Genomic DNA, 23,727 nt, shown 5'->3' on the forward strand with positions numbered 1-23,727 from the left:
TTGTGCAAAATTATTTTCCATGACTTGAACCTAGTTATTCTGAAGCTAATATATAATAATAATGGTTTTCCCCCAATTTATAATAGAGAACAGTACAAAGTAACAGGGGGAATGTCTGTTAGTGGGTGAAAGCACATAATGTGTAGTTCATTAGCTTTTTTAAAAAATCACATGTAATTGTGTTCCAAAAATATATGTATAGTAATGGCATTTGCTTGGTATTACTTGGTTTGTGTGATAGAATAAAATGTTAGAATTTTATGGTGTTTGAATTAGTTATCTATTGCTCTGTAACAAATTTAGCAGCTTAAAACAACAAACATTATCTCACAGTTTCTGTGGGTCAGGATTCTGTCCAGTTTACCTTGGGTTCACTGGCTTGGCCTCTGACCAGGCAGTGAAGCTGTTGGTGGCAGCTGTGATCATCCCAAGGCAGGATAGGGAGAGAATCTGTCTCCAAGCTCACGTTGGCAGGATTCATCTCAGAGGCTGTTGGACTGGGCCTCCCTTTCTAGATGGCTGTTGGTCAGAGGCCTTTTACAATACCTTGCCATGTGGGCCTCTCCATAGGGCACCTCATCACATGGCAACTGGCTTCCATCAGAGGGGGCAGTGGAAAGAGTAGGAGAAGGGTGACGAAGGCAGGCATCGTAGTCTCCTTGTAGCCTCACCTCAGAAGTGATGTTATTACTTTGGCTGTATTCTCTTTGTTAGAAGTGAGTCACTAGGTCCAGGGGTGGAATTTTACAAGGGTGTGAATGGCAGGAGGTGAGGGTGATCAGAGGCTGCCTACCAGTGTTGAAGAAAATTGTTGACTTCTATGAGCTGTAGCAGCAGACAGTGCTATGCAAGGAGAATGGCTGTCTCAGAAGTCCAGCTCCTCACGTGGGTTTTAATGTGTTGCCTTTTCCCCCTGATACATTTTGTTTAAATCCGTGGTCATCTTACCATTTAGTGGTGTGGTTTAATTGCATATTTGGGTTAGTCTGTATGTAAACATTTAACATAGGTGTCTCTGGGTTAAACAGGAATCCTATTCATCTTCTTCACCGATATGGTTTGTCGACTCTGATGAGCCAAATCTGACATCAGTTCTGGAATGTCTGGAAGATACTAAGGACAACAGTTCCGTGAGGAAAGAAGCCAAGCTATTTTCTCTTTTCCTCATGAATATATTATATTTAGAAATTAAATGTTAAGTGATAATATTATATAAAAGCATGATTAATGACTATAATCTTAGAGGAATTAAAGTCTGGGTATTTTAAGTCCTCCAAATCTTACTTACTACCTGGATTCTCTTTATTATTTCCCACATGTATAACCTTAATTTAGATTAGGAATTCGGGATCACTTTTTCCCTGAATTCTAACCATTAAGCCAAGCAAGCATTTTGGGTGGAGACCACTAGCCAAGGTGGGAATTAGAAAAAAAGACCAAGGTGGAAGTGAAGGGAGAGATGGGGAGAATGACACCAGAACTAGTGGGAGGGAATTGCCTTTTCTTTAAAGGGTCTGTAAGTCTGCAGTAAAAGTCAAAGGTATTCAAATAGGAAGTTTTGTTTTTGTCTTTAGTATATAAAGAAGTATGACTTTCCATTTTGCAAAAACTTTAGAAAGCTTTTTTCTTGATTATAAAACTTATAAGCAACCATTATTGAGATTAGTAAAATATAAAAAAAAAAAATCTCACATAATTTCTCTACCTAATATAACCACTGTTGACATAATAGCTAGTTTCTATCAGTATGTATTGCTTCTTTGTTATCAAAGTACTTATACCCTTACAGATATGTTTAAATAGTTTAGGTCATATTCTATAAATATCTATAAATAGCCAGGTGCTGTGGCTCACACCTGTAATCCCATCATTGTGGGAGGCCAAGGCAGGCAGATCACAAGGTCAGGAGTTTGAGACCAGCCTGGCCAATATGGTGAAACCTCATCTCTACTAAAAATACAAAAATTAGCCAGACGTGGTGGCAAGTGACTGTAGTCCCAGCTACTTGGCAGGCTGAGGCAGGAGAATTGCTTGAACCCAGGAGGCAGAGGTTTCAGTGAGTCGAGATCACGCCACTGTACTCCAGCCTGGGTGACAGAGCAAGACTCCATCTAAATAAATAAATTATATATACACACACATACACACACCCTCATATATATATACACACACACACACATACACCTGCACAGGGCAGATTGCCTCACCTCTAGCACTGGGAATCAGTCACCGTGCTGTCCTTGTGGAGTCTTGTGGCCCAACAAGAGGAAGCTGTCCCCTGACATTGCCCCTCCAAAGTGCACCACCTCCAGTGAGCCTCCCTGTCATGCCCGGCCTGTGGACAGCCAGACGCCATCCCTCCCACCTCCCACCAAGCATGGGGGTGCTGTGTAGGCAGCTGTGTGGCCTGACAGTCTCTACCAGTCCTGCTGTCCCTCGGCTGAGAATCAAACCCATTTCTGGATGACAGGGAATGTGTCCTCTGCTGGCTGTGTTCTCTGTGGAGCTCAGGGGAGGGAAAAGGCCAAGCCATTTCTAGGGTGCTGTCAGGACCGGTGAAAAGGTCACACCCTTTCCAAGAGACACTTTTCCTGGAAAGCCCCTGGAGCTTAGCTGGCTCTTATCCTGTGATAAGCCAGAGGCTCTGGCGGGTGAGGGAGCAGAAATCCTCCTCACCCCACCCAACGGGGTCCTGTATACCTCTGCCAGTCTCTCACTTGGCCTTGCTGCTGTCCTCTGAGACTGCCTATTCCTCCCACTCTCTGACTCTACACCACCATCACCTCCTCCAGAAAGTCCTCTGGATTGACTCCTAGCTTATTACCTCTTTATGGTGCAGACCCACTCCATTAAAAGCCCCTCTTCAACTGCCCCCCTCCCCACCACCACCTCCAAGACAGAGATTCTGGGTTCTTGCAACTGCAGCCCCTCAGAGAGTGTAAGAGGGGCAGGAAAAGGAGATTAGGAGGTGTGGGGGAAGCAGCGCTGTCAGAGTTTCCAAAGCCCTGGCCAGCCAGGCCTCAGAGGCCTCTGTTGGGGTGGGGGCCTCCCTGGCTATGTGCTCCAGCAGCACAAGGGCAGCCTCTGTGAGCTTCTCCTGCTCAGCCCTACAGGAGCAGCAGGGCCCAGCCTCAATGGACCCATTCAGACCCCAGCGCTCCGGAAAGTACCTCTGCTTCCTGCCACCATTCCACTCTGGCCAAACAGGCTCTACTGTCTTCTGTAACTCCAGCTACTTGGGAGGCTGAGGCAGGTGGATTGCTGGAGCCTGGGAGGCTGCAGTGAGCCATGATTGCACCACTGCACTCCAGCGAGACCCTGTCTCAAAAAGAAAAAAAAAAAAGGAATTTTTTTCTCTCTATTTTTTTTACAGTGTTATACACCCTGTCTCAAAAAGAAAAAAAAAGATGAAATTCTTCTCTTTGTTTTTAAGTGTTATACACCTTGCTTTATTCAACAGTATGTTGTGAGGATGTCAGCAAATTATTTCATACAAAGGAAATCTTCCCATATCAGCACATAGAGAACTTCCTCCTTATTTCGTGTAACCATGCATAGTATTCTACTACACAGATGCGCCACAACTTATGTTTGTGTACCACTAAGCATAGTCCTCTATAAATGGATATTCATTCCAGTTCCAACCGATTGTTGTTACTCTCTTTATTTTTCAAACACTCGCTCTTGGGGTTCCCCCCAGCCCTCCTCTGCTGTCTCCTGGATTCTTTGTCTGCTGTCTGACACTGACACGCTGGGAGTGCCAGAGGCATGGGCTTGGGCCATCTCCTCGTCTTTCCCCACACCCTTTCCCTAGATCAAGCTTGTCCAACTTATGGCCCGTGGGCTGCATGCGACCCAGGATGGCTCTGAAGGTGGCCCAACACAAATTCGTAAACTTTCTTAAAACATTATAAGATTTTGGCTGGGTGCAGTGGCTATGCCTGTAATCCCAGCACTTTGGGAGGCCGAGGCGAGTGGATCGTCTGAGGTCAGGAGTTCGAGACCAGCCTGACCAACATGGAGAAACTCCGTCTCTACTAAAAATACAAAATTAGCCGGGCGTGGTGGCACATGCCTGTAATCCCAGCTACTCAGGAGGCTGAGGCAGGAGAATCACTTGAACCTGGAGGTGGAGGCTGCAGTGAGCCGAGATTGGGCCATTGCACTCCAGCCTGGGCAACAAGAGTGAAACTCCGTCTCGAAAACAAAAAACAAAAAAAATTATGAGATTTTTTTTTGCGATTTTTTTTTTTTTTTTTTTTTTTTTTTTTTTTTTTTTAGCTCATCAGCTATTGTTAGTGTTAGCATATTGTATGCGTTGCCCAAGACAATTCTTCTTCCAATGTGGCCCAGGGAAGCCAAAAGAATCGACACCTCTGGCCTAAATGATCTCATCTAGCTCCATGGCTTAAGATATTTCCTGTGTGCCAATGGCTTCTAAATTTATATCTCCACCCCATCTCTGAACTCCAGGCTCACATATCTAACTCGGCTTGGAAGCCTATGAGGCATATCAAATTGAAGACATTCAAAATGCAATTCTTGGAACTCCCAAGTTCATTTTCCCTAGAGCTTCCTCATCTCAGTGAATGGACGCACCATCATTCTAATAGTTCAAGTCCAAAGCTGAGTCAATTAAAAAAAACAAAAAACAACCAAAAAAAGCCAGGTGCTGTGGCTCATGCCTGTAATCCCAGCACTTTGGGAGGCCAAGACAGACGGATCACCTGGGGTCGGGAGTTTGAGACCAGCCTGACCAACATGGTGAAACCCCATCTCTACTAAAAACACAAAATCAGCCAGGCCTGGTGGTGTGCGCCTGTAATCCCAGCTCCTCGGGAGGCTGAGGCAGGAGAATCGCTTGAACCTGGGGTGGCGTAGGTTGCAGTGAGCCGAGATCGCGCCATTGCACCCCAGCCTGGGCCATCAAGAGGGAAACTCCGTCTGAAAAAAAAAAAAAAAAAGTTTTCTATTGAGGTGAAATTCACATAATATAAAATGAACCATTTAGAAGTGTACACAGCTGGGCAAGGTGGTTCACGCCACCAGCACTTTGTAATTCCAGCAATTTGGGAGGCCAAGGCGGGAGGATCACTTGAGCCCAGGAGTTCAAGACCACCTGGGGCAACATGGTGGGACCCCGTCTCTACAAAAACTTTAAAAATTAAGGACCGGGTGCAGTGGCTCATGCCTGTAATCCTAGCACTTTGGGAGGCCGAGGCGGGCGGATCACGAGGTCAGGAGATTGAGACCATCCCGGCTAACACGGTGAAACTCCGTCTCTACTAAAAATACAAAAAAAAAAATTAGCCGGGCGTGGTGGCGGGCGCCTGTAGTCCCAGCTACTCAGGAGGCTGAGGCAGGAGAATGGCGTGAACCCGGGAGGTGGAGCTTGCAGTGAGCCGAGATGGCGCCACTGCACTCCAGCCTGGGCAACAGAGCGAGACTCCGTCTCAAACAAACAAACACCAAAGGGCTGAGTGTGGTGGTTCATGCCTGTAATCCCAACACTTTGGGAGGCTGAGGCAGGAAGATTGCTTAAGCCAAGGAGTTTGAGATCAGCCTGGGCAACATGGCAAAACCCTGTCTCTATTAAAAATGCAAAACTACAAAAAAAAAAAAAATTAGCTGGGCGAGGTGGTGCATCTCTGTAGTCCCAGCCACTCACAAGGCTGAGGTGGCCACGAGAATCACCCAAGCCTAGGAGGTCGAGGCTGCAGTGAGCCATGATCATGCCACGGCACTCCAGCCTGGGTGACAGGATTGAGACCCTGTCTCTAAATGAATATATAAACCACCAAAGGTTTGAACGTGGCTGCATAGTCTTTGGGTAACCTACCCTCACCTAAATTTTCCCAAAAGGCTCATTTAATTCTAACATGCTATTGACCAGGCACAGTGGCTCACGCCTGTAATCCCAGTATTTTGGGAGACCGAAATGGGCAGATTACTTGAGGTCAGGAGTTTGAGACCAGCCCGGCCAGCATGGTAAAACCCCGTGTCTACTACAAATACAAACATTAGTGAGATGTGGTGGCACACACTGTAATCCCAGCTACTGGGGAGGCTGAGGCGGGAGAATTACTTCAACTTGAGAGGCAGAGGTTGCAGTGAGCCGAGATCACGACACTGCACTCCAGCCTGTGCAACAGAGAGAGGCTCTGTCTCAAAAACAAAAAACAGGCCAGGCGCAGTGGCTCACACCTGTAATCCCAGCACTTTGGGAGGCCAAGGCGGGCGGATCACGAGGTCAGGAGATCGAGACCATCCTGGCTAACACAGTGAAAACCTGTCTCTACTAAAAATATGAAAAATTAGCTGGGTGTGGTGGCAGGCGTCTGTAGTTCCAGCTACTCAGGAGGCTGAGGCAGGAGAATGGCCAGAACCCGGGAGGAGGAGCTTGCAGTGAGCTGAGATTGCGCCACTGCATTCTAGCCTGGGCAACAGAGCGAGACTTCATCTCAAAAAAAAAACAAAAAAAAAAAAACAAAAGAACAACAAAAAACAAACATGCTATTGAGCAGAATATAAGGCTCTTCAGAATGCATGTCAATGCCTATAATACGATTGTTGTTTTTACGTTTATTGGAATGAGGACCAGGACAGTCAGAGAAGCTTCCTGCCGAAATGGCTCCCAGTGGAGTGACGCCTCCAAGCCTGAGAAAAAGTCACGGGAAAGCACCTTTGGGTATAACCGTTTTGGAGCAGAAAATGATAGACAAAGAATTTCAAGGATGGACAGAGGCCCCAGGCCCTGTGCCAGGAAGCAAAAACCTTGAGTGCTGGGCTCAGATTCAAGGAACATGACTCATGTAATTATATAGGGAAAAGGAAGAAGAGTATGAACCTTAGAAAGAAGGAAGTGTGTCTGTTCTTCAGAGATGATGTTGTTATCGATAGAGGGTCTTGACTGCAAGTTGTCTAGGTTCTTGGTGTTTTGAGCAAAGAATTGGACAAAACGCACAGCAAAGCAAGGAAAGCAGAGATTTATCAAAAGTGAAAGTACACACCACAGTGTGGGAGCAGGCCCCAGCGGCTGCTCAAGGGCCCCGGATACAGAATCTTCTCCGGTACAAATACCTCCTATAGGTTTCCCATTAGCCGCTTATTTTTATTTATTTATTTATTTTGAGATGGAGTCTCACTCTTGTCACCCAGGCTGGAGTGCAATGGTGCGATCTTGGCTCACTGCAACCTCTGCCTCCCAGGTTCAAGCAATTCTCCTGCCTCAGCCTCCTGTGTAGCTGGGATTACAGGTGTCTGTCACCACGCCTGGCTAATTTTTATGTTTTTTTTAGTAGAGACGGGGTTTCACCATGTTGGCCAGACTGGTCTGGAACTCCTGACCTCAGGTGATCTGCCGGCCTTGGCCTCCTAAAGTGCTGGGATTACATGCTTGAGCCACTGCACCCGGCCCTCCCATTGGCCACTTGGTGTTCACCCCATGTAAATGAAGTGGTGGTCCACAATCATTCTGATAGGTTGCAAAAAGCAACCAATCAGAGGCTAAAGTGAAGTTACAAAGTTGCACTTCTGTGCAAACAAAGACCTCGCCTGCAATCAGTCTGATTGGTTGTGGACAGTGGTTGTGTACAGCAACCAATCAGAGGCTGAAGTGAAGTTAGGAAGTTACACTCCTATGCTTTCTGCAACCAATCAGAGGTACCTTCGATTTCCCATCTGCCCCACAGAAAAGGTTGGGGTTTGCAGGAGTCTCCCCTGGTCCTTTCGTTGCTTGAGCGTGGAAGGTTGAGGTTTTTCTTTCGATGTAGTTCTAGAAGTCAGGGTGAATCAGCCTTAGGTTCCCTGCCTCCAGGCCCTATTCTCCTGCCTCAATGTGACTGTATACTTTGAAAGAGAACCCATAAACTATTGGAAGAAATGAGAATTGAGCAAGGGGGCTCTGGGGTTGCAAAATTAATATCCTCAACCTAAACAAGTGCCAGTATACAGAAAACTGGCTTAGAAAACAAGCAGAAGAAAAGAACATTGCATTTACTCAAGCAAGAATTAAAAGATAATAAAAATATCTTGGAATGAGCTTATCAAAAATGGCACAGGGATCTAGTTCAAAAAATTTGAAACTGCTGCTAGGGCTGAGCATACAAGATTTGAATATTTGGGAAGATCCAGTATTAAAAACTTGAACCTAGTTTCCCCCCCCCAATCTATGAATTTAATCTAGCCTTATTTAAAACACTAGAAGTCTCCTTTAAAGTTAGGCAGGTTGATTCTGAGGTTTAAAAGAAAAAAAAATGTGAAAAGATCCAGAACATTTCTGAAAAAGTAAGAGGAAACCAGCACTTCTGCATTTGAAAACTGATCATAAAAGTATAGTTTTCAAACAGTTTGGGGCTGGCCCATAAATGGACAGACAACTGGTTAAAAGGGACAGATTAGAGGAGCCAGAAATACATGTGGGAATTTACATCTTTTTTTTTTTTTTTTATCTGAGACGGAGTCTTGGTCTGTCACCCAGGCTGGAGTGCAGTGGCGCGATCTTGGCTCACTGAAACCTCTGCCTCCCAGATTCAAGCTATTCTCCGGCCTAAGTCTCCCAAGTAGCTGGGATTACAGGCACGCACCACCATACCTGGCTAATTTTATGTATTTTTAGTAGAGACGGGGTTTCACTGTGTTAGCCAGAATGGTCTCGATCTCCTGACCTCGTGATCCGCCCGCCTTGGCCTCGCAAAGTGCTGGGATTACAGGCATGAGCCACCACACCCAACCGGGAATTTACAACTTAACAGTGGAATTTCGTATCATTGAAAACGAGATGCACTTTTCTCCATAAAACTAAGACACTCAATAGCCATCTGGAAAGGTATAAAGTTAGAGGTAGATTGGAGATTTTTTTATTTATTTATTTATTTTTTGAGAGCGAGTCTTACTCTGTCTCTCAGGCTGGAGTACAATGGCATCATCTCGGCTCACTGCAACCTCCACCTCCTGGGTGGCGGCGATTCTGCCTCAGCCTCCCAAGTAGCTGGGATTACAGGCGTGCACCACCATCCCAAGCCTAGATGGCAGATTTAAATGTCAAAAATGACACTTTAGGCAGGGTGTGGTGGCTCACGACTGTAATCCCAGCACTTTGCGAGGCCGAGACAAGTGTATCACCTGAGGTCAGGAGTTCGTCACCAGTCTGGGCAACATGTTGAGACCCCATCTCTACTAAAAATACAAAAATTAGCTGGGTGTGGTGGTGTGCTGGTATCTGTCTTCCCGGCCACTGCTAGATCAGGCTTCTGAGCCTGTTGGCTGTCAGGACCGGACTGTGCCCCATAGGTGCCATGGCAGTCCCCGTGATGTCCACCAGGTGTCACCAGGCAGCATACAGGTAACAGGCCTGGAAGATCCCCAACAGCCCAGCTGGACATGCTCGGACACTCTGGGGCTCCTCATTCAGTGGGACAAATTCCAGGACCCAGTGAAGGAAACGGGAACACACCAGGCTGAGCAGTATGGCTAAATCCATTTATTCCAAAATCAAAAGCAAAATAAACAGGAGTCGCATCACCAAGGGAGCCAGGACCCCATCTCCGCCTCCTTCCTCTGTCCTATGCTAGCAATAAATACGTTTCCCAGATGCAAATAATTATTAGAACCTCCTCCCCATATGCCAGCTCCAAACTCCACTAGGTACGATAGAGGGGCGGCCCCACCCCCCAGAATACACAAAATGTTACACAGATACAATATATACACTGGGGAAGCGGGGGTCACCCCAGCAGCCAGTGCCCTCGCCTGGTCTACTGTTAGCCCCACTGTCCCGCCTCAGCTGCCTTTCTGAATAAGAAGATGGGAGCCTCCCTGAGGGAAAAGTTGCTTTGGTGAGAGTAAGGAGGCTATCAGACCTCCTCCAAACCAACCAACTCCACCAACTTCTGGCTCTTAAATAATAGGCATCATCGTCCAGAAATTTAAGGACTCAGCCCTGGTCAACGTGGCAAAGGGTCTGTCTCCCCCCATTAGACAGGGGTCTTGTCTTGCTACCCTAATGGTAAAGGGGAATGGTGACTGGGAAGGGGTTGTAGGGACATGGTGGGGGCGGAGACCCCAGACCCACTTCTCCAGGCTTATGCTGACAGGGGCCTGCTTTTATTTATTTTTATTTATATCCCGTGACTTTTTTTTTAATCCCATAACTTCTTTTTCATAACTTTTTAAATAACTTTTCATACAACTTTTTTCTACTTTTTTTGACACACTTTTCCACATTTTTTATCCCATAACTGTTCTTTTAATAAACACTTATATAGTTGCAATTTTGTAAAAATAAAAACAGATTCTCTCATGCCAAGCATGCCCATTATTTGCACGCTATAGTATTTAATACTATAGTTTTCAAGACACACAAAATTTTAAGGCAAAAACAGCACTTTGCAACAATTTAATAATTTATTACATTACAGTAACATCACAGCAGTCAACAATGCCACTTTAGGCAAAAGTCAGTATTTCCATTATACATTCTGTTTGTAAGAATTCATAAATAGGTAAAAGTCATTCTAAGAAAACTTGGCAAATAAAGCTTTGGACTGGAATTGGCATTTCTTTCTCTACTTTTCCTTCCCCTGGTTTCTTTCTTTTAAACTACAGTATTCATATTTAAAATGTTTTAACTTACTTATTTCAAAACATGAAGATAGCAGTTACATTTTTGAATGGTTATATTATTTTAAAATGACTAAGATAAAGTTTTAGAGAAATTATATTATGGATAGGGCTGATTTACATTTTCACATTTTCAAAAAATTAGCTTTGGTGTTAGAACTGATTTTTTTCATTTCGAGAAAACCTATCAGGTTTAATCAAATACTTTAAAAATAATTATCCTATATTGCAGTCTTTAGATAGGTGCTTTGATTCTTTACTTCCTACAGAAATTCACATTTATTCAGTTAAATTCACATTTTAAAATTCTGTTTCTGATGATCTCTAACCTTCTAATGTTGCCTTCGAAGCAAATTGAAAGCTGCCTTTTACCGAATGAGGAAGAGAACAAATACTTGGCTGAATGAGGTATTGCAAAAGACTGAATGCACTTTGAAGAAAGACTTGAGTTATTGTCACACGATTTCCATTCTTTTTAGCTTTTTGTTAAACATATGACAAAATACCTACACAAAGAGTGGCATTTCAGTTAATATAGTACATTTTTCAGACTGACATTGAGCTTAAATATGCCCGCATGTGATTTAATCCATAGGCACCTGATGAACACATTATTGTCAGATTGGTTACAGATGCTAAACGCTATCTGAAGGTCATTCCTAGTCATTTATATGTGTCAGGGTAAAAGTGAAGGGATTTGAACTATAAAAATACCCTTGAAATAATTTATCAATCTATTAGGTAAACCCAGTTTCAGAATGATAAAGAAAAACTGTTAGACCAAATAATGTGGCTAATTAACAGTGGTAGGATTTCTAGCCCGAGGGTTTAAAATGGACTTAAAGTAACTGTCTTTAAATTGAACTCAAAGAATACAAAAGCGGCAAGTTCAGAAAATAAAAGGCAAGAACAGGACCTTAAGTCCATTTTAAACCCTTGGGCTGGAAATCCTACCACTGTTAATTAGCCACATTATTTGGTCTAACAGTTTTTCTTTATCATTCTGAAACTGAGTTTATCTAATACATTGATAAATTCGTACAATTTGGAAGAGTCAGCTGAAGTCACGAGGGCTCAATATTTGCACTCTTTCAGTGAATGCAGGCAATTCTCTTATTCAATCTGTAAAATCCTATTATTGATCTCCTATTAATGTCATATTTATCAAAGTATGAGGATGCCAAATGCTAAAAATGGAGATGGTCTAGTAACTAGAAATGCCCACCCCAGGGAGTGCAGATACATCTCTCCCTACATCCTAATGATATGATGTATTTTGGAACACAGACATTAGAACTTCATGAAGTTTTAGCTGTTGATTCTTTCCCAAGCATCATCCAGTTATGATTTAGGCAACACATGACTGAAATAATTCATTGATCATGCACATTAACATAAATATTACACAAAATATGCCTCTAACTGAAACCGAGAGGTATAAAAACATATTTCACTCTTCGTAAAGAACTTTGTGAGGAAATATAACTCTGTAATTGTATAGACACTTTTCCTCATAACACTTTGACATTCACAAACAGTAGATTGCGCTGCAGTTTGTAAACATTTTAAGTTGCATAAACTTCTCCTTGATTTTCAAATGTAGTATAATACTGTCTACTAAAACTCCTTTTTGTTTCAACTAAGTACTCTCACGTATATTAGTTTATAATAACGTTTCTTATTATTTTTAAAGTGTTTTCCATTCAAGGAGAAGAAGTAAATTCCTATGTCAGATGGTTGAAGACTAGGCATTAGCCAGAGAGGTCTAGATGGTAAAATCCATCTTCTAGCCTCAAATAAGCTCCATGAACATAGAGGAATGCCAGGTGTCACACAGCTTTCCTTCACTCGAATTCATTCTTGACTAGAGCCTGTATGCCTGTTCCAGGGACATTTAAACTCTTCAAGGATTTCTTCTGATCTTGAAGAATGCCAGCCAGTGCCCTTTTGTGGACTGGGACATGTAGTCATGTGACTAAAACAGGGAACATGAACTCTGACTTTAAAATGTATTGTACATACAAATGCTCTAAGCTAGAAAAGGTTTTCCACATCCACAGTCATGGTGGGAGCCTTTCATTCCTCAGAAATAATCCTTTTTTAAGTCGTCAAGAAAGAGTACAACTGCCACAGCTCATGATGCAATATCTTCATGAGCCCAGAGCACATACAAATCCTAGGGGAACTACCATAGTACAGTGCTCGTTCTTGGCACCGGAACAAATGAAACATATTCTATCCTGCACACACCTGCCAGAGCAGGCCACTCTCCTCTTCTGGGAGATTTAAAAAGCTCCCCAAAATGTTATTACTCCCATCCCCAATACACAGAAAAAAGGGGAAAGGCTGTTTCCAGTGCTCCGCCTTTAAACAGCTGTAAATGTCAGTACCCACAGTGGCATATTACAAAGTAATAAACTGCGCACTTGAGGGCAAACCACATATTGAGCTAATGAAGAGCTCGCTGTGATTAGGATTCGATCAAACATAACAGCAGAACATAAGCAAATTTTATCTGAATTCTGTAATGAATATACATGCTGCACTAACATTAAAAAAAGCATGGCATCCTATCCCAAACCAGCAAGAACAGTTGAGTGCATATAGTGGGTCTTTGTGTGTTTGAACTCCCACCACATAAGGGCAAACTCGATATGCATGCTAACGTCCTATAATTAATTATCAAATTCAAAAAAATGCTAAAGGATGCCAGAGTGAACACGAGGGAAAGACCCACTCTCCTTTAACTTTTGACAAATAAATTTAAACTATAAATTAGAAACACAAGTAAATTTAAACTGTAAATTAGAAATAAATTTAAACTATAAACTGGAAACACAAATAAACATAAGTGGCTCTAACTTTCAAATGAAGTAAATGAATTGTGTAGGAGATTAGCCCCTTAACTTTTTTTTTTTTTTTTAAATTTCTTGACCAGCTCTTCGATGATGGTGATGTTTATCTCCCTGTTCTCGGCAGCCCGAAAAGAATGGCATGCAGCCTCTCCTGCTCCTCCTGCCGCCTCTCCTGTACCAACAGCTTCTCCAGCCAAGCCTGGGTGCTCCTGGGGAGTCCTGCATTACAGAAAGCAGCTGCTGGATCTGCTGTGCAGTGAGGTTGTCATGGGGAGAACCCTCCCTGTCCTCCCTGGTGCAGGCTCCACGCTATCAGTGAGGCTCACCTCATAAAGATCCTCAGAGAGAGGGAGGGGGGTGGGAATCTGAGCACAGTGCCAGCCTCCCCTGCTCCTGACTGCCCACCCCACCTGAGGGCTCTACTCACCATGCTGCTTGTCAGCAACACCCCAGCTCCTGTGGGATTGGGGCTCCTAGAGCGGTACACAAGTACTGGTGTGGCTGCTGCTGCAGACTCTGAGCCTCTTGGCTCTTCAGCTCCACCTGCAGGAAGACCCTGGGCATGAGGGCATGTGGTGGCTGGCTTCCAGATTCCTGGCCCATTAATAGGGTAGCGAGGGCACTGTGGGGCTCTGTGGCCTGCCCAGGCCCCTGCCCCCTTGCTCCAGGCCTAAGAGACTGCCTCCCTTGCCTAGAACCCCATGCCTCCTTCCCTAGCCTTAAATCTCACATCCTTTTTCCCAGCATTTAAACTGTAGGCCACAGACTGATGGAAAAGCAGGGGGAGCCAACCACCATCTGCTAAGTGTGCTACATGCCTAATGTTTCCACGTATTATCTCATGTAATCCTCAGCACCTCTGCAAGGAAAAGGCTAACTTCCTTTTGAAGTTAAAGAAACAGAGACTTAGAGATGCAAAGTAGTTGAATTATGACCAGGGGAGCCGAGGTCAGAATCCAGTTTGAATCTAAGGAGTCTTTTTTTTTTTCTGTTTTGTTTTGTTTGGGGACAGTGTCACTCTGTGTCCCAGGCTGGAGTGCAGTGGTGCGATCTCAGCTCACTGTAACCTTCACCTCCCGGGCTCAAGTGATTCTCGTGTCTCAGCCTCCAGAGTAGCTGGGATTACGGGCATGCACCACCAGGCCTGGCTAATTATTTTTTTTTTAATTTTAGTAGAGATGAGCTTTCGCCATGTTGGCCACGCTGGTCTCAAACTCCTGACCTCAAGTGATTGTTCTGCCTCAGCCTCCCAAAGTGCTGGGATTACAGGTGTGAGCCACCACACCTGACATAAGGAGCCTCTTATACCACTGTCTCTTCCTCTGTGATTGGGGGGCTCCATGCCTCTAGCTGGGATGATATCCAGACCTGGGAGGAGCCCAGGGTTACCCACCTCTAAAAGTCAGAGGGCAGGAAGCAAGAAACAGTCATAGGACTGCCCTGGGGGGTGCTGGGGTCACCTGCCCCCAGGCTGCAGCTGCCTCTGGCCTGGCACCTCCCCTCCCCAGAGGCTGGTGCCCGCCTCCCAGCCCTTCTTGGATGGGTCGGAGGTTACCATCTCTTTCAGCTCACCCAGCTTCTTCAGCTCCTTTCCTTGCTGCTCCCACTGGAGTGTGCTCTTGTTCTCATTGTTCTGGACAGAGAGAAGCAATCAGTGGCCACCCACTAAAACTGGAGACCCCAGAACTTGGCGTCTGCCTCCCATGGCACCGGGAAGGGTGGAGGCAGGTTAGAAAAATCATCCCCTCTCTCCCACAGCCATCAGAGTAGGGCTCTGGCTCACAGGTACCTTTAGAAGTACCATTTCATGTGAAGGCTACAATGCCCCATTTTACAGGTGGGGAAACAGAGGCCTTGAGGGCGAGGGAAGAGGGCAGCCTCACCAGGTGGGGCAACGCGCCAGCTCCTCGCAGCCACTGTGTGGCTCGGCCCGCTGCTGCAGCATCCTCTCCAGCTCCCGCAGCCTCTCCAGCTCCCGCAGCCTCTCCAGCTCCCGCAGAGTCTCCTGCTGCCACAGCCTCTCATGCTGCTCCCGAAGCCTCTGCTGTTCTAGCAGCTCCTCCACCTCAACGACCAGCCTCTCCTGCTCCTCCTGCCGCCTCTCCTGTTCTAACAGCTTCTCCACCTCTTCCAGTAGCCTCTCCTGCCCTGGCAGCTTTTTCTGTTCACACAGCGTCTCCTGCTGTTCACATAGCCTCTGCTCCTTTTCAAATAGCCTCTCCTCTTGTTCACAGAGCATGTCCTCCTGTTGACGTATCCTCTCCTCCGGTTCATATAGCTTTTCCTCCTGTTCACACATCATGTCCTCCTGTTGATGTAGCCTCTCTTCTTGTTCACACAGCAGGTCCTCCTGTTCACGTATCCTCTCCTCCTGTTCATATAGCTTTTCCTCTTCACACATCATGTCCTCCTGTTGATGTAGCCTCTCTTCTTGTTCACACAGCAGGTCCTCTTGTTCATGTATCCTCTCCTCCTGTTGACGTGTCTTCTCCTCCTGCCTCTTGTTCAGGAGAATCAGTATCTGTTTTCCACCTCGGCCTCGAGCTGTCTTCCCACACTCTCCAGCTCCTTCCTTAGGTGGTTGGTCTCATCTTGTAGCTGCTCCACCTCAGAGGGCCCTGCTGGGGGCTCTGGGGCCAGGGGTTCAGCTGAGAAAGGAAGCAGACAATAACTGTCTCTGGATTCTCAAAAAAAAAAAAAAAAAAAAAAAAATCCACCCTTTGGTTCACAGCTCCTCCTCTCAGGCTTCCCAAACTTGGCCTCACTGCTAATGACTCCTCACACCCGGATAGTAGCCAGTCTTCCAAGTCACTTTCAGCTAGAGAGCACTGTGGGTGGCTGACAACGGGCATTCCTCCCTCTTTACTGATGGGGACACTGAGGCTCATGGAGATGACAAGACTTGCCGTCTCCTGGCACAGACCTCTTTCCCTCTGCCTCAAAGCCCTTCCACCCACCCACCTCCCTGGGGCATTCTAAGTCACCCCCACAGCCCTCTGATGCCACTCTTGCTCCCAGGTCACACCAGCCCCATCTTACCCATCTGGTTTTTGTCTGGCCAGCCAAGACTCACATCCCCAGGTGAGTGGTAACCACCAGATGTGGCTGTGTCAGGGCTACTGCCATTGATTTTATTTTTCACGTTAGCTCCTGCTGGAGTGCCAGGGCTCTTCCTCTGCCAATATTTTAACTGTGGGAAAAAAGAGCAGTAACACTCACGAGAACTATCAGCCCCTATAGCCACATCCTCCTTTACAGTTTTGACAAAATACTCTTATACACCATCTGATTTAATGCCACCAGCAACTGTACAAGGTGCTGTCACAATCATTTAGTGACTGAGAAGGATTGATACCATGGATAGGGAAAAAAAAAAAAAAAAAAAAGGCAATACTGGAACTTAAACTCAGTCCTCTGACTCCAAGCTCTGAGGTTTTGCCATGAATCAGCAGCTGCCAGGGACCAAAACCAGGGGCAGAGGTAGAAAAGTAAACATTAAGCAGGCAGGAACTGTAGGCCGTGTGGTTTAGAGTCATACATCCTCACATGTCTATCAGTGTGAAGAAGTGCACCAGTACCTCTCACACTTTTATATCAACGTGTCCTCATGGCAGAAGGCAGTTTTTCTCTTAAATCTGGGAATTTATCAGAAAGAGGACAACCCAAGCCTCATTTCAGAGAGAAGTCTGGTCTGGTATACGCTTGGAAACCTATGTGTCTGTCATCTCTAAGTACATTAATGATTTTTCTCAAGAGAATCAAGGGAAAATGATGCTTCAGAAAGATGTCCCACATTTATCCTGTGGCACTCAGAGTACCCCAGGTTGAGATATGAGGAAGATTCAAGCTGTCAAGTTCAGTTTCCCAAGATCTATTCCACAGAAGATGGGCAAATCTCACTTCAGAGACCACTGACTGAAGGGCAGTCTGGTCCCAGAAGCGTGGAGAACTCAGAAAAAAAATGTTCAAGTCTCTCTGGAAAGTAGAAGCCTGGGAGAAAACCAAACCAAACCCATTCTCCCATTGCCACCTAGAGATACTGTCAATGTTTTCAGCTCACAGGGGAAGTGGAAGCTTTTCCCACTGTCAATGTCTATGTGAAGGGAGTAAAGCAGCCTGAGACCTCTTGCTTCTAGGTCGCATAGTCCCCACTCCCCTTCCAGCTGGAAATTTATGCTGCAACCAGAGGAACCAGAAATGGGGTGAGAAAACTTAGGGGACTGGGTTGTAAGACCAAAGGCCGGTCTTGCAGCAGTAATGACAGTTCCTAGGGGGACTGTGACATCACTACATTCCACTCCTCCCAGGGGAGGGGACCACATCAGCACGATGCCCGAGTAGCCGCTCCACAATGGGGGAGGGAAACACAGGGTTTTGATCCAGGTCCTCGGAGACGTCAGCCCAAGAAGCCCAGGGAGGTCGAGCTTGGGGCGGCAGAGTCTGCAGTAGGGAGCCCCAGGAGTCACCAGCCCAAAGTCACCCAGGGATGACTGGCAAGGGCGGGGCTTGGGGCTGGAGGACCTTGGGGCAGTAGGAGGTGAGGGCCGAGTATGGAGCAGGGAGCCCCAGGAATCACCTGCCCAAAGTCACCCTGGGGTGATTGGCAAGGGCAGGGACTGGGCTCCTTGCTGAAAGGGTGGGGCTGGCTGACAAGACTTTGGTCAGGGGAGCCCAGAGGCGCTGGGGTTGGGGGGCCCAGTCTGGTATGCCTCAGGACTGGTATGGACTCTGGCACCAGTCTTGTCATCAGAGGGCGTCTGTGGTTGGGTTGGGGGCCATGACCTGGGGCGTTTCACCTTTTTCTTGGCTGCGGCCAATCTCCTCTGTTGTGTTTTTTCTGACATCGCAGGGTGCGGAGGGAGGCAGGGTTGGGGCCACCTCAGTGAAGTCCCAGTGAGCACTGCTGAATGCCTCCAGTCACCTACCAGGCAGCTGTGTGACTGAGCCACAGGAGGCGTAACCAGGGCCCCACTAGAACACAGAATAGGGGCGTGGCCTTAATGCTCCAAGCCCATTGGTCAGTGACAAAGATGAAAGGGAAAGGAGGTGTGGCCAGGCAGCAGCATGTCCAGAGGGACCTGTGGCATCATAAGGAAAGCAGCCCATGCAACCGCTGTCCCTGCCCACTCAGGGGAGGGGCTGGCTTTTGCTTTAAAAGCTTTTAAACTGTAAACTTTAAGAAATGTGTGTATACTTCATATATATGTGTGTCTGTGTGTGTGTGTATCTATGTGTTCCTCCAGAGCTGTCTTCATTATCCAGCTTCTATGCAAAGTCTGTGATTTTGGCCTATATTTTTCATCTTCAAATGGCGCACAAGAATTACCAGTATTACCTTAACTGGGAGATCCTATAAAAATGGAAAATCCATAGCATGCTTGATGATTAATGAAGCCGAATATAGTATCCAACATCACAATAAGACAAAATAAGCACAATGATTTCTCTTTTTTGGAAAGATGTTTGTCTTATTCTCCTGCATTATTAAGATTTCTTTTAAAAACAAGAAACATGCCTAATATCTTTAAAAACACAAAGCTTTTTGGCCGGGTACGGTGGCTCACGCCTGTAATGCCATCACTTTGGAAGGCCGAGGTGGGCGGATTGCCTGAGGTCAGGAGTTTGAGACCAGCCTGGCCAACATGAAGAAACCCTGTCTCTACTAAAAATACAAAAGCTAGCCAGGCGTGGTGGGTGCCTGTAATCCCAGCTATTTGGGAGGCTTGAGGCAGGAGCATCACTTGAACCCAGGAGACGGAGGTTGCAGTGAGCCAAGCTCACACCACTGCACTCCAGCCTGGGTGACAGAGCAAGACTCCATCTCAAAAGAAATAAAATACAAAGTAAGAACACAAAGCTTTCAATTTAATAAGCACTTAAAGCTCTTTACTGGTTTAAAACAAATACAAGGCCCATTTTTCTAGAATCACCTGGCCTCTCTAAGCCTTGCAAATGAAATGGAATTTCTCACTTGATACCTGGCTATGGCTTGCAATCATGAAAACCAAGAATTGTGTTATGTCACTGTGTATTGCTTATTATCTGAAATCCACACTAGGCTGGCATCAAGGGTTGAATCTTTCATGATTTTCTCCATAACCTGTGTGCTTCTTATCCCAGACCAAACTAAGCTTTTTTCTAGAGTTCTACAATTTACAGTTAATAGACAAAGAGTGGTTCTCAAAATGTAGTCTATGGACTAGCAGCACCTGAGACCTTTTTATAAGTGCGAATTCTCAGGTCCCACCCTGGACCTGGTGAATCAGAAACTCTAGATTAGGGTTCAGCAATCTGTGCTGCAGTAATCCCTGCAGGTGTTCAAGAACCTTTGGCATACAGCAGGTAGTAAAATGTGTTTCCTTCTGTAGGTCCAAAGCCAGGGTTACCATATGTTCTGCCTTGTTATGAAACAATGACATGCAATTAAAAGACATAAATCTCCTTCCTACTCCCACCCTCCATCCGATGTGTTTTATTTTTATGAGTTCAATAAGAAAACAAGTGGCAATCAGAGATTTAGTCTAAAAAGTATGTTTACAAGTGTCTGTTCTCATCCAGCCTGATCTCCTACAAAACCATTTACATCCTCTTACATCTCAAGTTTTAAAAAAGTATCTTCACAATGTAAGACTCAGGCATACTAGCAGTTCTATAATAAAACACCAAGTAAATCAGAATGTCCAACCTTACTAGAGAGGAAAAGTGGAATCGTTGGCTATATTTTCAAATTGCATTCAACAGGAAATTTAATAGAATTAAACCAGAATATGTCATTCTTTCAAAGCCTCTAGCCAGGCAAAGTTTTACTTATTATTTCTTGCTTTCAATGGATATAAAGCAGGTTCCTGGTAGGCACATTCTGTATACCTGCAAAGATGCAGAACTAAACAGTTCCATCTGTTCAATATTAACCCAAAAGTCCTGTAAACCTCAGATGGTGAGTGTAATACTTCAGCACTGGCCCAAAGCCTCAAATATGAGAAGATACCAAGAACACCACTAGCAAACAAAACTAAACTCTCGGCCAGGAGCAGTAGCTCACGCCTGTAATCCCAGCACTTTGGCAAGCCAAGGTGGGAGGATTACTTGAAGTCAAGAGTTCAAGACTAGCCTGGGAAGCAGAGCGAATTCACATCTCCACAAATATTTTTAGAAATTAGCTGGGTGTGGTGGCACACAGCTGTAGTCCTAGCTACTTGGCAGGCTGAGGTGGGAAAATTGCTTGAGGCCAGGAGTTCAAGGCTGCAGTAGCTATGATTATGGCACTGCACTCCAGCCTGGGTGACAGAGCGAGACTTAGATAATTACATTTTCTCCTGCTCCTGTTCACACTAAAATCACTAAGTTAAAAGGCTTTCAAATTTGGCAGGATAAAAATTAAGTGAAATGTGACTTTGGAGCTTGGCTAGTGAAGGAAAGAAAGAAAAAAAAAGAAAGGAAGGAGGGAGGGAGGGAACAAAGAAAAAGGAAAGGAAGAAAGGGAAAGAGAGAAAAAGAAAGAGGAAAGAAAGAGAGAGGCAGGGAGGGAAAAGAAAAGAAGGTAAGAATGGAAAGCAAGAAAGAAAATGAAAGCAAGGAAGGAAGAAGAAGAAAGAGACAAGGAAAGGAAAGGAAAGGAAAGGAAAGGAAAAAGAAAAGAAGGAAGAAAAAATGAAATGACAAATTACTTACTGGGAGAAAGTTTTTTTTTTAACCTCAATGACAGATAAAAGGTTTGTATCCTTAGCCTATAAAGAAATCTTTAAAATTACTGAGGAAAAAAAACAAATGATTTTCAACCGAAAATGGGCAATGGAGAAACTGGCACTTCTCACAAGAATAAAAATGGCCAATGGCATATAAAAAGATTCAAAAGCACAAGAAATCAAAGCAATGTCATGAAAACAATGAGATTTTTCTGTATAAAGGCAGCAAAGATGACAAATGGAAAGGAGAACCTGGAGCTCTGTCCTTGTTGGTGGGAGTAAAACCTGAGTCACTTTTCCTGGAGAGTAATTTGAAAATTTCTATTAAAAACCCTAAAAATTATTTTCCTCCAGAAATTCTACTTCTGTGAATTCAGTCCAAAAATATTTGCTTGAGCCCATTAAAATGTATGTATAAGAAAATTCACCTCTGGGGTGGTAGTGATTAACTTAATATACATCCAGCTATTAAAAATGATGATGCCAGGATATATTTACTGCCACAGAAATATGCCCAAAATATAGTAAGTGACAGAAGACTATATATTACAATTCTACTTTTTAAAAGGTTTATATGCATAAAAACATCTAAAAAGCAACAAACCAGAATGTTTTGAGTGGCAAATTAAAGATTTTTCTTAATATTTGTCATCCAAATTATTACAAAAAGAATGATTTCCTTTATAATCAGGGAGAATTGTTATTTTCATTTATTTATATTTAAATCTCTTTTCTTTTTCTGATTTTTTTTCTCCTGTATGTATCCCATGTAGGCTAGAATCCCTGCCTCTTGAGGTAAATCAGCCCATTTTTGGGAAGTGCACTACAGAAACCTGCCCCAACTTCCTTTTAAGAGATCTGGAGACATTTTTGTTTCAAATCGTTCCATTGTTCTCATATTATTTTGTTTAATATATGAAACTGAGGAAAAGACAAAGGAAAGGCTGACTCCCTACCCTCCTGGGGCTACTCTTCCAATTTTTGCTGCTATTGTTATGTATTAATATTCACTGGGTACTAAAACGATGGGCAGCCCCTTACAACATTTGTTCTTATCTTTCTCATAATCCTACTTCATTCCTTCATTCACTTATTTTTAAAAGGGTCATGTGTACAAATACATAGTTCAGAAAATTTTTAAATACAACTACCTATAAAAGTATGTGGCCAAATCCCATTCACAGTCTTATTCTCCTTCCACAGCCAAACACCTTTAATTGGTTTCTTATATATCATTTCAGAATTTATCTTTGCAAATACACATGTATATTCTTATTCTACTCTTCTCTCTCAACACAAAAAGTAGCATACCATGCATACTATACCATTCCTTGTTCCTTTTAAAACACACACACACAATATATGTGCGTTCTTCTATGTGAGTACAGAGGTCTTTCTCATTCTTCTTTACAACCGCACAGTATTCATCATTTGGAAGTACCACCGTTTACTTAACCAGTTCCCTGTTGGTGGACACTGAAGTCATCCCTATCATACTATTACAAACAATAATGCCAAGCATAACCACCTACACACACCAAGTTCGTTTCTGAATCTGCCTTTGATGAAGCCTCTATTTGAATCACCACAAGGTCACAAGGCTGAATAGTTAGCCCCTTTTTTGGTTTTCATTATGTACACAGCAGTATGCAGCAAAAGACTCCCTTGGGCAAAACAAATGTGCTCTTTGGGGATTTACTTCATAAAAATAAATGGATAAACAGAACACCAAGGAGAACCATTTCTATTTAACCATGCACAGGTATGTATATAATACATGCATATGCATAGAAAGTATACAATAACTCCATCAAAGCATCAAGCATTGTCTCAGTATGGTGGATCTATGGAGTGCTTTGTAGAAAGCCCTCCTTGCCTATCAATTCTTTCTAGTTTCAAAACAGTGAATATGTACTATTTTTGCAATATAAAATTTCAAAAAATGTTAACTCAAATTAAGCTGGATACATTCCTTCAGTCTGGCCAGTATTTGTATGGTGCTCCAGAGTGCTCAAATATCACTTCATCTAAAAAATTTATCTTTTTTTTTTTTTTTTTTTTTCAAATATAGAGACAGGCAGGGTCTTGCTCTGTTGACCAGGCTGGTCTTGAACTCCTAGATCCTCCTGTCCCACTTCCACCTCCCAAAGTGCCGGTATTACAAGTGGGAGCCATCCCACCCGGCCGGCTTCATTTGAGAAATCTTTCCCCAGCAATCCATGTATTACGAATAATTCCTTTCTTCTTGTTTAGATAGCATCTTAGTCATCTCTCTATTACCTCACTTGTCACATGATAATCAGTTGCTCACCCATCCGTCTCCCTTGATTCCTCATGAGCTCCTCCAGAAGAGTGTGATTTTCAGCACCTGGAGAAGTGTGCAATACACACATGCTTCATACGCAGAGAAGGACATGATATCACTACCGTGTTATTATTCCCAGAATTCAATGCCTGCATTTGTAAATTGTTCAGATACTCTGCCAACAACCTGAGAATGTTATGTTTTTCCCTAAAACGTCCATCCATTACTGAGTGTCTACGGTCATAGTTAACTCAATTGCGAT

At 44.3% G+C, this 23,727-nt stretch overlaps 1 protein-coding gene and 1 pseudogene across 1 annotated transcript; one reads left to right on the forward strand and one right to left on the reverse strand.

The window, feature by feature from the left end:
• LOC129482150 (elongation factor-like GTPase 1) overlaps positions 1–1,087 on the forward strand; it is a 97,414-nt pseudogene extending 96,327 nt beyond the window's left edge.
• A 9,298-nt stretch (positions 1,088–10,385) lies between these two features.
• On the reverse strand, positions 10,386–23,521 carry LOC129481937 (golgin subfamily A member 6-like protein 10; the record flags this gene model as incomplete). The annotated part of the gene is given in 9 exon segments (XM_063638488.1): positions 10,386–13,694; positions 13,903–13,952; positions 13,954–14,018; positions 15,048–15,108; positions 15,376–15,998; positions 16,001–16,152; positions 16,499–16,665; positions 18,272–18,446; positions 23,472–23,521. Coding segments are annotated over 9 exon segments (1,515 nt in total), but the record flags the coding sequence as incomplete, so codon positions are not given.
• Positions 23,522–23,727: the final 206 nt, after the last annotated feature.

This window comes from Symphalangus syndactylus, chromosome 5, assembly GCF_028878055.3.
Source record: "Symphalangus syndactylus isolate Jambi chromosome 5, NHGRI_mSymSyn1-v2.1_pri, whole genome shotgun sequence".
Classification (NCBI taxonomy): domain Eukaryota; kingdom Metazoa; phylum Chordata; class Mammalia; order Primates; family Hylobatidae; genus Symphalangus; species Symphalangus syndactylus.